The following is a 14,835-nucleotide window of genomic DNA, read 5'->3' as shown; positions in this document are numbered from 1 at the left end:
ATTATTGCTGGACAGTGCCTAGTTTGTTTACGTGTATTCCTAGAGCAACTTGTCAGAGAATGTTTGCTGATTTGGATGTCAGCTTGCCAGAGAATTTGTTTTGTTTATGGTTGCCAGTTTGGCCATGGATTATGCCCTTGGATATGTGCTGGATTTTGGATGCCTTGTGCTATGGAATTATGCATTGAGGCTGGATGCTTTTGTAAGCCAGGGATTGGCTTGTGCTGTAGGTTGTTGAATGCCTGCCAGGATAAGATTCAGTTGGCTGGTTCTGGATAAGTGCAAGGTAGTGACCTTGTTGTATTGTTTGCCTTCTGAATAAATTAAAGAAACACCGAAAGGGGCGCCGATGATTTTGGGGCCAATCTGGTGTTGCACTTAGGGGCAATCTAGCTCCTGAATATTGTTTCAATATGTGTTTGGCCTTGCTGGATCTAATTCTAAGTGGCTGTGATAAGTAGTGAAGTGGCTGTAATTGAAATGTATGCAAGTTAGTTACGGTTTACTGCCCTTTAGGGAACTGAAGGCCGGTTTCACCCATCCAACCCTAATTATCTATTTTCTTCTAAACAACATGCAGCTTTCCCCCTGCCCTCTTCTCCCATTTATTGACCTTGGTTCAACCTTTGTTCCTCTTACCGCCTTTTGTCTTGGGACGATAATCAACCATCAACATAAAGGTGTCATTACCAACTTGCTTGGGAGTTTTTGAGCCTCATTTTGGGTGATAATAGAACTCAAAGCTGTTCACATGCTATGTAATCTTCTATCAAGGATCTGTAATTAAGATCTACTTATTAGATGTGCATTTGCTTCATGTCTTATGAATAATGGCTACTCAAACCAATGAATTAAATTTTGACATTGAGACGAAATGCAACGTTTCGACCAAATTTCCTAGTGTGACTTTTTTCATATTAATGAATAGATCATAGCTAGCCCTTTTATATAAAAGATATTTTGTGCCATGAATACACTTGTTTTTCTTTTTCTTTTTTGCTTAATCTTGGGATGGAATATTCTGGTGTAAAGTTTCATATTGAAGTCATTCTTCTTATGATTCTAGGGTACACTCAGCTCTGTTGTCGGGCCTCGCCCTCATGTTGTTTTCAATCACTTGTTGGATGAAGCTAGTCTCATATGCACACACCAATTATGATCTTAGAACTTTGGTGTCGAAAGGTGAGAAGGTATATGTGATAACTTTATTGTTCTCCCTTTGTATAGGATAAGCTACAATTGCTTGTTTTTTAATGGAGAATCTCTTGCTCCCAATCAGTCTAGGTTAAAATTGAAGTTCATTTTCTCAATTTGCATAGAAGCCAATCATAGGATCAATCTTTAATAGTCAATACAAGGAGAGAGAAACTAATAAGTGATCTAGGCATTCGTACTTTTCTATTCCCGAAGGCCGTTTGCCTTGTGCTGGCACTGAGAACATGTTGCTACCAATGTTACTCCATAATCTCTCGTTTATGTACAACATTCAATCAGTGCTATTCATAGTGGAGTAGATATTTTAATGCACCAATACTTGTCTTGACAAGTGATGTGCATGCATCTTGTTTAAAGTTTTCATATGAACTTGTACCATGGAACATAATGATTTGTGCTTTTTCTATTTTAGTAACATGCAAGACTGTGAGGATTGTATAAGGTGGAGAGTGTAAAACACGGAGGTAAGCTAAATTGGAGTTGTAAGAATGAGATACAAGAGGGCTATGAACATGATAAGACCCTAAAACTCGAGGGTGAGCCTATAATGAGTTAAAACTCACGCAACTACTAACTCAGCCACTAACCTTGGTTAGGGGGAAAAAACCTTAGAAGGAAAAAGTGGCTTTAACCCTCCTAACTGACTGATACATTGGCCACTGCCTTAAATATTACAATGATAGGGCCTTTATGAGAAGATCTGCAACGTTTTGACGTGTAGGACAGTAGATCAAATTGATCTCTCCTGCATGTAACCTCTCTCTGACATAATGATAATGGATCTCAATGTGTTTCGTGTGTGCATGAAACACATGAATCCATGCCACCACAATAGCACTCTGACTATTAGGAATATCAGAGAAGATGACTATAAACTACCATGAAAATCTGTCGTCAATCTCGTGAGCCATACACATTTAACTATAGTTGTGAAAGCTGCCCTGTACTCAGCTTTACAAGATGATGTCGCCACTATTGTGAGAGAGAGAACTCTCTCTTACAGAAAGGAAAAGAAGGTAATACCTTCCCTACATAAGTGGCAATCAGCCCCTACATCAGTGGGAATCAGTCCCTACATCAGTGGGACTGGCTTAAATCAAAGGAACCTCCCATGTGGGGGCCTTTGGCTTGCATCATCACTTAGGTTACACACTAGACACATCATAGCACTTGATGTGCCTTTACAACACACACAAACACACATGTGACTCCCCTAGATGCATACATGCACCATAGAGCAAGCCCTTGACCATACTTATCCCAACATACCCCCCCTCAAGGGGTTGCCTCTTGCAGTGCCAAGGATACATCTAGTCTCATAGTTTCTCATGCCATCTCATGGTGGTCAAGGATAAATCTATGGCTAGGATAAATCTATGGCTAGGATCTCATGCTAGCAAGGGTTCCCAAGGGTGTGAGGTTCACAGAAATGGGATAGACAAAACACATATCACATGGTCTACATCATATGGTGACCAAAGGTGATTTACAAAAGACATAACATATTCTTTTTGGAGTACTACTCCAAGCAGAGAACCTCAAAATTTGACCAAGTGATGATAAACAAAAAAATGCTTAAAAAGCATAGTCTTCATAGGAGGCCTCATCTTGTGGAGGCACATCAACTGAAAGTAGATTGGCAGTTTCTGACTTTGTAGTTGCTTCCTTTTTTACTTTACAATACTTTTCATGGTGATTGTTTTTGCCACAATGTTTGCAAGGATTGATCTTGAAGCAATCTTTTGAGAGGTAATTAGACATGGGCAGCCAAAGGAGTGCCACTAGCCATCTTCAATTCAAAGAAAGCAATCTTAAGTGATAATTTTGAGATGTGAGAGCTAGCACCAAAAATAATATCAAGCTTCTACCAAGCTTTAGAAGGAGACTCTAAATCAGAAATGTGATGAATATAGTCATCTCCTAAGCCAAGAGCAATGATGCCATAGGCTTTCTCCTCTCTAGCAGGATCTCGTGCCGTGCATGTCGGAGCTGAGGATTCTCCAGCATAAGAGGCTGTTGAAGAAGAAGTTGAAGCAGATTTGACAAGCCCCCAGAGGTTTTCCCTCATCAATGCAAACTTAACCTTCATTTGCCATGTGTGAAAGCCTTTACCATTGAACTTATCCATATTCAAGAAGGTAGCCATGAGAGGGTCTAACCCAAAATGGGTAGTGTCTACTCTCTTACAAGGCTAGAAAGAGTTGAAAAACTTCAGAGTACAAGCATTTAGTGTAGCAAAGACTTGTAACCAAATTCCATACTACAAATCATAATGGAAATGATGCTTGCATGCTTCATAGAGGTGGCTAAATGAAAGTATTCCAAGCAAATCCAGGTATAGCAATATAAAGGAAAGCTGTAACCATAGTTGTACTGATGCTATTCAACACTTAAAAACATCAGAAACGCTAAAGTAGCATCTAATATAGCATCAAACTCACAACATTGTCAAAACTGTCCAAATCAGAGGCCTGAACTTGGAGGGTGCAATTCTCACAGCTCATAGCTCTATTCAAGGGTTTTTTATGCAGGAAGAAAGGCCTTGTACCAGCGAAGGTCCACCACCAAGGAAGGGCGCAATGTTGCGCCAAGTCGCCATAGCCAAGCTTGAGAAAACCGACTGGTTTTTTGTCTGCTGTGCCTCCATTTCTTGACCAAACGAGCTCAGATTTCAACAGCAACTTGCCTGTAGTGTCATGCAGCTCGGACTCAGAGGAATTTGCAAAAGGGTAAGCACAGAGGTGGCATTACGCGATAGATCATCGAGCAGTCTTTGTGTTGGCGTTGCACGTAAAGAGGAGAATTCTCTAATTGCTGCAGCTGGAAGGTCGTCGAGAGGAAAATGGAGAAGATGAAGAAGCTTTGAGTAACTAGTAGTTTATGCTAGAGAAAGCATCTAATGCTAGGCTAGGCTAGATCTAGAACCTAAGGCTCGGATACCAAGTGTAGAATCCCGTAGGATAGAATTGATGCATCTTGCAAGAGGTGTGAGAGCACAATGAAAGAAAGATGTAGTTCTCTATTATGGATTGTGAAAAAAGAGGACTCTCTCTTATAGAAATACCTTCCCTACATAAGTGGCAATCAGCCCCTACATCAATGGGAATTAGTCCCTTCATTAGTGGGACTGGCCTAAATCAAAGGAACCTCCCATGTGGGGGCCTTTGGCTTACATCATCACTTAGTTCACACACTAGACGCATCATAGCACTTGATGTGCCTTTACAACACACACAAGCACACGTGTGACTCCCCTAGATGCATACATGCACCATAGAGCAAGCCCTTGATCATACTTATCCCAATAATCCTCAGGCCAATCTGATCTCACTGAAAGCATGCAAGGCAGAGTCACCCTACTAGCATAGAATAGACCAAGAGAATTGGTACCCTGCACGTATCTGAATATATGCTTTCCAGCACACCAATGCTGTGTCTTTGGGCTATGCATATACTTGCTAGGTTGGGATATACTGAACTGAATATCTAGATGGGTGTTGCAGTGATAAATAAGGCATCCAACAACTTGATTGTATACAATAACATCAAAAGGTTCACCTGCATCATGCATGGACAGGCTCAACCCTGGGTCCATGGGAGTTGAAACAAGCTTGCAGTCCCGAAAACCAAACCTTTGTAACAGTTAGTGAATGTATTTTGACTACTTGAGGACAATGCCTTTATGTGTTTGCATAAACTGAATGCCCAAATAATAGTGTAAAAGTCCCATATCAGACATATCAAATGAAGCTTCAAGGTCATTCTCGAATTCTGCGATTTTCTATTCATTTGTGCCTATGAGCAGCATATCATCCACATACAGGATGACAATTGACAAATACTTTAGGTCTGTCTTGACATAAAGGGTGCTCTCAATTGGACTTTTTTGTAGACCGTGATTGGTAAAAGATGTATGAAATTTCTCATTCCAAGCCCGCGGGGCTTGTTTCAGCCCATAAAGTGCCTTATGAAGTCTCCATTCGTTACCACGCATGTGAACACTGACAGCTTCCGAGCTTTCGAGCTGGCTGTTCCAATAGATCCTTCAAATTTTTTGTACCATCTCCATGATTCTCCCTTATGTGTGCATGTACTCGACAATTCAAAAGCATGTGCTGCTCATCTTCTATTTCCCCTATAGGGCAAATTTTGCATAACCTTTCCTCTCTTGGAATCCTGGGCCGCATCCATATGCCTTTCTCCACTTCTAGCTCATGTGAGCTGGTCCTTAGTTTGCAGATTAAATGCCTTGTAAATATTGAAACGTCCTCCCAAAGATATTTCTGCATTGCATAGCTGTCCATTGGGTTAATTCTCCACTTGTAAAACTGCATTTTTGTTCCTGGATCGTGCCATATCTTATGTAGCATTTTCTACGTTACTAATTCTCTGATTTCACCTGAGTTTTCTGATATATTAGCACAGAGAGAGAGAGAGAGAGAGAGAGAGAGAGAGAGAGAGAGGAGTATTTACTTTGTAGCAAGAATGCCAAGGAGCCAAGATTGACTCGATTCTAGGAATCAAACACACTTTTTTTGGTGAAAATTTTTAATGGCTTCCCCTGAAAGGGGAGCTCAAAAGTACATCAGCTGAAGATCTCACTATATGACAAGTATGCATTATAGTCTATGTAATTAGTTTGGAGACAATCAAAAAATGATTGCTGCAGAGAGCGTCTCAAAAAAGGGAAAGTGGAAAAAGTAGGATCACCAAAGACTCTATTCCATAGAATCCAAAATGCCTAGTAACGATGGCTAGAGTTGATTTGCCTTAACTGAAGCCCAAGGTGGGGGCAGCAAAACTTTATACAAGGAAGATACCATAATGTGAGACAGCCTCAAGGGACGGATTGATGAAATTGGGGAATGAAGAGTCCAATCATCAAGCGTGTCCTGAAGCTCAAATGCTGGTACTAGCAGAAAGGGCTCAAGCATTTGAGCAATCTTTTGCATAGATGACGATAATGCATGCCTAAACCATATTGTCTGAACCAAAGGAAAAGAAATCATGGTACCAGCATCATGAATTACATCAACCACAGAGCAGATTCCTTTGAAACTAATAAAGGAGGAACGTCTGGGTTGCAAAGCCAATGGAGGGTCAAAGACCTTCGACCAACTATACTTTCAGCCCTTAAAGAATCGCCTTGCAAGGAGGCGCGGCCATGCTTCCAATCAAATAACATTTTGGAAACCAAAGGACAGCCTTTGATCTTGCAATCATTACAGCCAAGAAGAAAATCCATTGAGTGGGCATTGCGGAATAATGTCTCCTGCTCGCTTGCTGCCTAGCCCCCTCCTCGCCATACCTTCGACCTTCTTCCCCGCCATGCCTTCGCCCTACTTCCCGCTTCGCCTCCCTTTGCCTTCGACCTTTTTTCCTTTGCTTCACACCTCCACGTCTTCTCCTCGGCTCTTCCTGATCGCCTGGCTTGGTGCCTAGCGATTTGGTGGCTCGCTGCAGCAGCCCGTGCTGGCTTTCCCACCCCCGCCATTGTTGTGCCGCCTGTACTGCCCGCACAGATCCACATTGCTCACAGGATCCCCCGGTCGCCAGCATTCCAGTCCGTACTATGCAAGGGAGTGGAGGAGCCACGTGCTTCCCCCTTACTTTGGGTGGCCCAAGTTTCTAGGAGAAGGCGGCCTTCAGCCCCCCCTTGCTGGTCGTGGAGCCCCCCTATTCTAATCTTCAGCTCATCATCACGTCTAGCTTCGTGTTCTTTAATCTCTGCTTGCATATCAGACTTACTTGCTTTGTTGTCCACTTCCACAATCCCTTCCTTCTTAGCAATTTGTACTTAAGTGTCAACAAGGTCTTTGACTGTAGAGACTAGTTGCAGGGTAGGGGGGGAATCCTTACAAGATTTTACAACCTCATCAATTATTGCCTGCTTACCAAGCCCTTCTAGGATGTGAAGTCGGTCCTTTAATTCTGCCAGCTCCAATCGTAGCTCTCTCACTACTTGTAGATAAAAAATTTGATCCTGCTACCCGAGGATGGGTTGTTTTGAGCCCTCTTGTTGGTAATTCAGTGCATATGGAGAGGGTGTCATGGCTGCAATTGTAGAGTACCAAGTCCTGATGGCTGTTGAAGGAATTGAGGGAGTTGAGGGGGACTTGGAGGAGAGGGTAGGTGAGTCCATAGTTGGTTGTATGATGAACCCCCTAGCTTAACCTTACCCTTGGGTTGGGTTGGGGGTTTAGCCCAACTCGGGGTTAGGGAGGATTAGAACTAGACTAGGTACGGACGGGAGGTATGGACAGGTACGGAGGTACGGACGAGAGAGGATGTACGGATGTACAGCTGTACGGATGTGGTACGGACGGGAGAGGTTGTACAAACAGAGAAGTTGTACGGTTGTACGGACGCTGTGGTGCGGGAGAAGCTGTATGGAGGTACGGCTGTGATACAGGAGAAACTATACGGAGGCTAGCGGGAGAAGTTGCACGGAGGCTAGTGGGAGGGAGAGGCTAGCGAGAGAAATGGAAACCAAATCCAAAGGAGTGGAAATGATATGCTAGACCATACATCGCATCATCCTTTGGACAACCTTTCTCCATTGAGGCACAGTGGTAGGAGTAGACACAAGATTATCAGAAACTCCTTTCTGAGCTCAAGCGTAATAGGTCTCCCGTGGACATTGAGGAGGGGGACATCGATCAGTTAGTGACAGTTCCCTTGCACAATGCCTTGACAGCCAGCTCCATTAGATCCACAGCTCCTGTATGTTTTTTGAACTCAAGCGCAGCAAGTCTCCCAAGGGCATGGAGGAGAAGGAAGAGGTCTCCCGTGGACATTGAGGAGGAGGACATCGGCCTGTTAGTGACAGTTCCCTTGCGCAATGCCTTGACAGCCGGCTCCATCAGATCCATAGCTCTTGCATGTTTTCTTAGTGTGGAGGATTTGGACAAATTGGAGGATCGGGCCATGGTAGGTGTCTTTGAAGAGTTTGGTCAGATCCTTGACAAGGCAACAGATTGAGTTATGGGGGCCGCTATGCATGGGTGAAGCGATCTATGCACTGGGTGTAGCGGATCCTCGATAACAGGTTTACTCAACTTGGTGCAACAATTCTCAACTCCATAGGGCATATCCAGTGCATCCTCTCCTAGAAGCAACACCTACGATTGGAGGACAAGTGTCTCACGCGCATACATCAGCGGGAATGGTAGTCACAGCTTGAAGCAAAGGAGGCACTCTAGCAGGAGGGATGGGGTAATGAAAAACAGATACCTACACTTCAGAGTGCAGCATTGCAGGAGGAGCTTACTATGCTCCAGGACTACCATACATCGGAGCATGCCACTGCTGAAAATTGGATGAGTGAGGTCCAAACAGAGCTTGCAGACATGACACAGTGCCATACCACTCTTGAGGCATCCCATCACTCTTTGCAGCAACAACTTTCCTCTCTACAAGTTGAGCTCGTGATCTCGACATGATCGCTACAAGACGGCCTATCATCACTATAAGGGCAAGTATGAGAACTTACACAATATCATGGACACGATTGAGGAGGAGGAGCATGAAGATACATGCCTTGGAGGATTTGTAGCTCCATGACACTCTCTTTGCATCAGACTTGGTTTTCCCTATGATCAGAGAGCTCTCACTTTTGTACATAGGAGTTTTTGGGTTACTTTTCTTCTTGTGATCCAGCAAGCATTTTCTCTGAACATGGATGTAGTCGTCTTTTTCTTCTTTGGAGATGTATATGGTGACTTACTATTCTACATAGGAGGGTCTTTTTCTTCTCATTGATGTATCTGGGGACTTATTGTTCTACATAGCAGATGTACATAGCATAGTGTTGCTCTTTTAACCTTGGGTCGTTTTCATCCATTGTAAGGCCATGAGCATACTCTTATATACTCTTTTATGTCAGTTTTTCATTTCCGATGTAAGGCTGTGAGCCATTGGTTTATTTTGTTTCGTGCTATGGGGCCACGAGCCCTTGTAATTTTTAAAAGGTCACACCCTTATAACTCCGTTGTCCCACTAGCCTTGTATTCTACTTCACCCAATCACCGGGACGGTGAATGTAGTGGCAGGGGAAATATTGTAGATATTCAAGTTCAAGCCATTCCAGCCATGTGCAAGTATGTCGGCCAGGTGACATTATAACAGCCATATGAAAACTATGTCACCATGTTAACTAGGTGACAACTATGTTGGTGAGCGGACAATGTGACAACTATGTCACCATGTCGACCAAGTGACAACTATGTCGGCGAGCTGACAAGGTAACAACTATGTCAATTGGAGATAACCATGGTCACTTGTGTATCACAGCAAGATCTCACAAGTCCACCTAAGCGATCATGACATAACTATGTAAATGGTGGTGCAGAAGATAAGTCTGCACCGACCAGTAGTCAGAGGGCTAAGCGGCACGCCTGGAATAGTTTAGTGGACCACGGGGAGGTGCACATGGAATAATTATATCACCAGTTGGGAGAAGGCTAGTGAGTTAGGAAGTGGTTGAAGCTATGAAGAGTCAGAACGGTGGAACGGCTAAGGGAGATGTACCACCAATGGGGAAAATGGGAGAAGTTTCTCAGCCAGAGAAGGGGACCCTCCACGGGCAGCAGAGTGGATGAAGGTGTGGGGTGAGGAGGAGAGGGGACATTCGATGATTGTAAGGGTGAACATGAGAGTGACAAGAAGGCTTGAGTCAAGAGCTCGCCTAGTGTATCATTGTGGTGTCCTTTTGGTGTACTTCTCTTCTGCTCTCAATACTATGCTTCCCTCCACCTCTGTTCGCAACTCTAGCTCCCCTCCACCTCGTGTGTTCCCCTCTTCACCCCCCTTCATTTGGTATAACAGACCCTGCATCATTTGGCTTGAGTTCTGTTCCGTTCATGTTGAAGGATGGCTCTTGTGATCTTGTTTTGCTTGGCTTGCATCACTCTTGTGTTAGAATTATTATTATATTCTAGGCAGTGGCCAATGTAATGTAATAAGTGGGTTAGGGGAACTTTTCCCTCTTAGAGGTTTTTCCCCCTAACCACAGTCTAATATCTAACTATGGTTAGTGATTAGATAGGGTTTTGTCACTTGGACAAAACCCCTTCTCTTCTTTGTACTTCAATTCATTTCAGTCCACTATTGAGTGATCTACGTTCAGCTTACTCTCTTGCTCACTCTTGCTTTCATTCTTTCTCACATTTGGTATCAGAGCAGCTTCTTCCTGCTCCTGCTTCTGTTGCACATTTGCCTCCAGCTCCCGTCCTCCAGCTTGAGCCTGCCCATTCCATACACTCCGTACGACTGTACGGATTTCGTGCCAGCTACCTGCTCCGTACTGCCGCACGTGTGAACTTCATCAGTGCCAGTAATACCAGTGTTGCTCCATCCCGTACCCATGCATCTGGCCGTACATTCCCATACCTACCATCCGTACAAGTGTACGGTTTTCGTACAATTTCGTCGTACAGCCCCGTTGGGTTCTCGTCCGTACAGTGCCGTACAGTCCATACAGATGCGTCGTACAGTCTCACACACTTGTGCCATGCTGTTCTGTACAGTTTTCATACATCCGTACAGGTATACAGATCTGTGCCATGCATTGTACAGTCTCGCATACTTGTGCCATGCTGTTCTGTACAGTTTTCATACATCCGTACAGGAATACAGATTTCGACCGTATAGACTCCGTACAGCTGCATTCAGCAGTACTGACAATTCCGTACTGTTAGTCTGTATAGTTTGAAGGTGGTTGAAGGTCGAGCATTGTTCACATTTGGTCACTTGGCAGGTGGACTTCGAAAGTTGCATTTTTGCAGGGTTTTCTCTGTAGGTGGACATTGGAAAGAGTTTTGTCAGGCTTTTGTGCATACAGCCATTGTTTGGCTTAGTTTTTGGGAGCACATTTGGAGCTTTGGCCGACAAATTGCAAATTTGGGGCTTTCAATTAATTTGCCCTCTTTCGCTTAAATTTCACCCCAAAATTTGGGGCTTTTGGTTTTGAACTGCAATTTCATGCATTTTTGGGAGTTTCAGTTAATTTTCCCTCTTTTGGATGCAATTTCCCTGAAAAAATTGGGGCTTTTGGCATTCAGATGGAATTTGGCAGTTGAAAGACCATTTGGGAGATTTGCAAGCAGCTCTAGACTCAATGTGAGTCAATTTGCAGACTTTTGCCACTTTTTGCAAATTTTATTTCCAGATTTTTGGGCAATTAGCAGAGCATTGTGGTGGATTTCGAGCCTTTGATAGGCTGTGATAGTATTTGTCACTGTGGGCAGATTTTCTTTGGCAGATTTTACTTGTGCATTTTGCATCCCAGAAAGGGATTTTGCTTGTTCAGTTTGCTGTATTTTTGAGTTTATCTAGCCAAAATTGCTCAGAACAACCCCAATGAGGTGTTTGGAGTCCTCACACAGGAGGATAAGTTGGATGGCACCAACTACTCCTTGTGGAGTTTTATGGTTCGCAACATCTTGGTTTGCAAACATCTTTGGGATTATGTCAATGGACATGAAGCAAGGCCACATTCTGTGGCTACACCTGTCACTCCTACAGCTCGAGGCAGGGGTAGAGGTCAAAATGCAGCACAACTAGTTGGAGCTGCTGCTCTAGGGGCTCCCACAATAGAGCAAAAAAGATGGGATTCTAGGGATGCACAAGCTCTATCAATGATTTCCCTCTCTATGAAGAGGTTCATTATTCCTCACATTCGGTCATGCAAGACATCAAAGGCAGCTTGGGAGATATTGGAGGGTATGTTTGTAGCAAGAAATGATGCTAGAGTTTCCTTTCTGAAGCGAGAGCTTTCTCGTACGCATATGGATGAGGGAGATTCTGTGAATACTCACCTCACAAAGCTTCAAGATTTGATGGAGCAATTTCTGAACATTGATGAAGTCATTCCAGATTCAGAGATGATTACCACCACTCTAAATTCTTCGTCGTATCACCATTCTCCAAGCCCTTTGTGCTATAGAACAATCTCTGTCGGGCGCACCTTTAGCTCGAAGCTTGTCGCGAAATTGTGCCTCCATCGCCTGTGCCAACAAGAAAACAGTCCGCCGATGTATTGCGTAATGCCGCCTCTGTGGTCACTCATTTCCAAATTCCTGTGAGCACGAGTTGGGCGACACTACAAGCAAGCTGCTGATGAAGTTTAAGCCCGTTTGGTCAGGTATTGGAGGAGAAACAGACAAAAGGCCAGTCGATTTTGCCAAGCTTCTATATGGCGATCTGGCGCAACATTGTGCCTCTTCTTGCTGGTAGCCCTGGTCTGGTATACTAGTGTTACTTTTGCATAAAAATCCCCTTGAATAGAGCTATGAGCGATGCGAATTGTGGCCTCCAATCTACCTTGGTCTCTGCTGATAGAATTCTGCGTATTTTGGTCAAAGGGTGTTGAGCAATCACCATAAGTTTGGGGCTTCCATTATTTACTACAAACTTTCATTGTTTTGATTGTACTTGAGTAGTAGAACTCAGTCATGGAGCAGAACTCAGTCATGGAGCTCATGAGTGTCCTTATACTTTGCATTTAGAATGAAATGATGACTATGTGATTCTCTTTGATGAGTACTTGAATTGTAAACATGACTAAGCCCAAGCGAGTAAAGAAGTTTGATGGAACTAGTTTCCATACTTGGCAAACAAAAGCTAAGTTTGTGCTTATGAAAAAGGAGATATGGAATGTTGTGAATGGAAAGGAAAAGAAGTCTACAAAAGAAGAAGTTGATTGGTTGATCAAAGACAAGAAGGCTCTTGCTATCATTGCTTTGGGATTAAGTGACTCATACATTCACCACATTGATAGCTTTGAAACTTCACATGAAGCTTGGGATCATCTTCACACAGTATGCACAAGGGAAATGCTTCAAATGTATCTTGCTTATGAAGTTCCTTTGGCTACAATTGAAAAAGGGAGAGTGTTATTCCATGAAGAATAACAACTCCAAAGAGAATGAAGCATTCCTTGTGAAGAAGGGATACTTCAACAACAAAGCAAATCTGGCTGAAGGAAGAACTCCATCAGCAAATGAAGAATCAAACTTTGAAGATAAAGACTATGCTTTTTGAGCACTTTGTCCTTAGAATTTTTGTTTATCATCACTTGGTCAAATTTTGAGGTTCTTTGCCTGGAGTAGTACTCCAAAAAGAATGTCATATGTTTTGTCTTTTGTAAATCACCTTTGGTCACCATATGATGTAGGCCATGTGATGTGTGTTTAATCCCATGGTACCTCTTGCAGACATGAGAAACTAGGTCCACACAAAGGCTATGATTAATCCTTGTACATGCAAGAGAGAACCATTTGGGGGGGTCTATCCCATTTTTGTAAACCTACACCCTTGGGAACCTTTGCTAGCATGAGATCCTAGACATAGATTTATCCTTGACCACCATGAGATGGCATGAGAAACTATGAGACTAGATGAATCCTTGACATTGCAAAAGGCAAACCCTTGAGGGGGCGTATGTTGGGATAAGTGTGATCAAGGGCTTGCTCTATGGTGCATATGTGCATCTAGGGGAGTCACATGTGTGTGTGTGTGTGTGTGTGTTGTAGAGGCACATCTAGTGCTATGATGTGTCTAGTGTGTGACCTAAGTGATGATGTAAGCCAAAGGCCCCCACATGGGAGGTTCCTTTGATTTAGGCCAGTCCCATTGATGTAGGGGCTGATTGCCACTGATGTAGGGAAGGTGCCACCTTCTTCCCATTTCTATAAGAGAGAGTCACCTCTCTCACAATCTATAGAAAACAACATTTTTGGTTACATATTGTGCTCTCACTCCTCTTCCAAGATGCATCTATTCTATCCCACGTGTTTCGACACCTAAAAATAAAATGCTCCTCCGACTCGACCTCCTGAGAGTCGCACAATATGCATAAGCGATGCTCCCTAGGATCCCTCTGCTCTGCCGCTCTCTATGCGGAGGCGGTGTGATGATACCCGAAACTGTCCGATGGAGATCCGTAGTGAGTGAGGCATATGAAGCTCAGTGTACCCCGGGTGTGATGAATCCCTCCTCCGAAATACGAAGACAGTAATCTCTGTAGAAACTCAGCTTCACTGAAGCTCCCTCGGCTCCAACCAGGTCCTAAAGGTGTGTAGCTGCAGGAGATCCTCACCAATGACCTGGTTGGTGTGTGGCCCAATCGGGATGGTGGGTAGGAGTACTGGAGGGGCATCTAAACTGTACAGAAAAGGAGGTATCGTATCGATGTGGAACCCTAGTCTCACTGAGTCCGTGCATACCAGCATCGCTCGTCTCCCTCTCCCACTGACCAGGAGGTCAACCGGCTCATTCAAGCGGATCTGCTCCAGCTCCACACCTGGCGGACATGGTTCCTTCACTCCGAGCTTCCTGTGAAGCTCGACTTCTACCGCCGACACTGCCTCCAGATCTCACAGGAGGGCTTCATCACACCTCCGGGTTACACACAGCTTCATCTACCACATGCGCTCCAGATCTCCCTAGGTCAGTTTAGGGTCTCGTCACACCAATTACGGATCGAGAGCGGACGCGCAGAGGGTATCCCATGAGAGGACCGCCTTTGCCTACTTTGCGACTTGCAGGAGATCGAGTCAGAGGAGCACTTTGCTTTCAGATGTCCTATCTATTATGCCATTCGAGCCGGGTACCTCTGCC

General features: G+C 44.0%; 1 protein-coding gene across 3 annotated transcripts in view; it reads left to right on the top strand.

Moving 5' to 3' along the window:
* Window positions 1-14,835, top strand: part of LOC147896849 (diacylglycerol O-acyltransferase 1C-like) — a 206,024-nt gene that overhangs the window by 103,387 nt on the left and 87,802 nt on the right. For all 3 annotated transcript variants that reach the window (XM_087381005.1, XM_087381006.1, XM_087381007.1), the window contains one exon: window positions 1,067-1,190. In XM_087381005.1, coding sequence (XP_087237131.1) covers window positions 1,067-1,190 — 124 coding nt within the window. The remainder of the gene's footprint in view (window positions 1-1,066; window positions 1,191-14,835) is intronic.

This window comes from Dipteris shenzhenensis, chromosome 11 (assembly GCF_047967505.1).
Source record: "Dipteris shenzhenensis isolate YYH24624 ecotype China chromosome 11, Dip_SZ_1.0, whole genome shotgun sequence".
NCBI lineage: Eukaryota > Viridiplantae > Streptophyta > Polypodiopsida > Gleicheniales > Dipteridaceae > Dipteris > Dipteris shenzhenensis.
The sequence above is the reverse complement of the archived record's forward strand: the minus strand, read 5'-3'. Positions and strand labels throughout refer to the sequence as shown.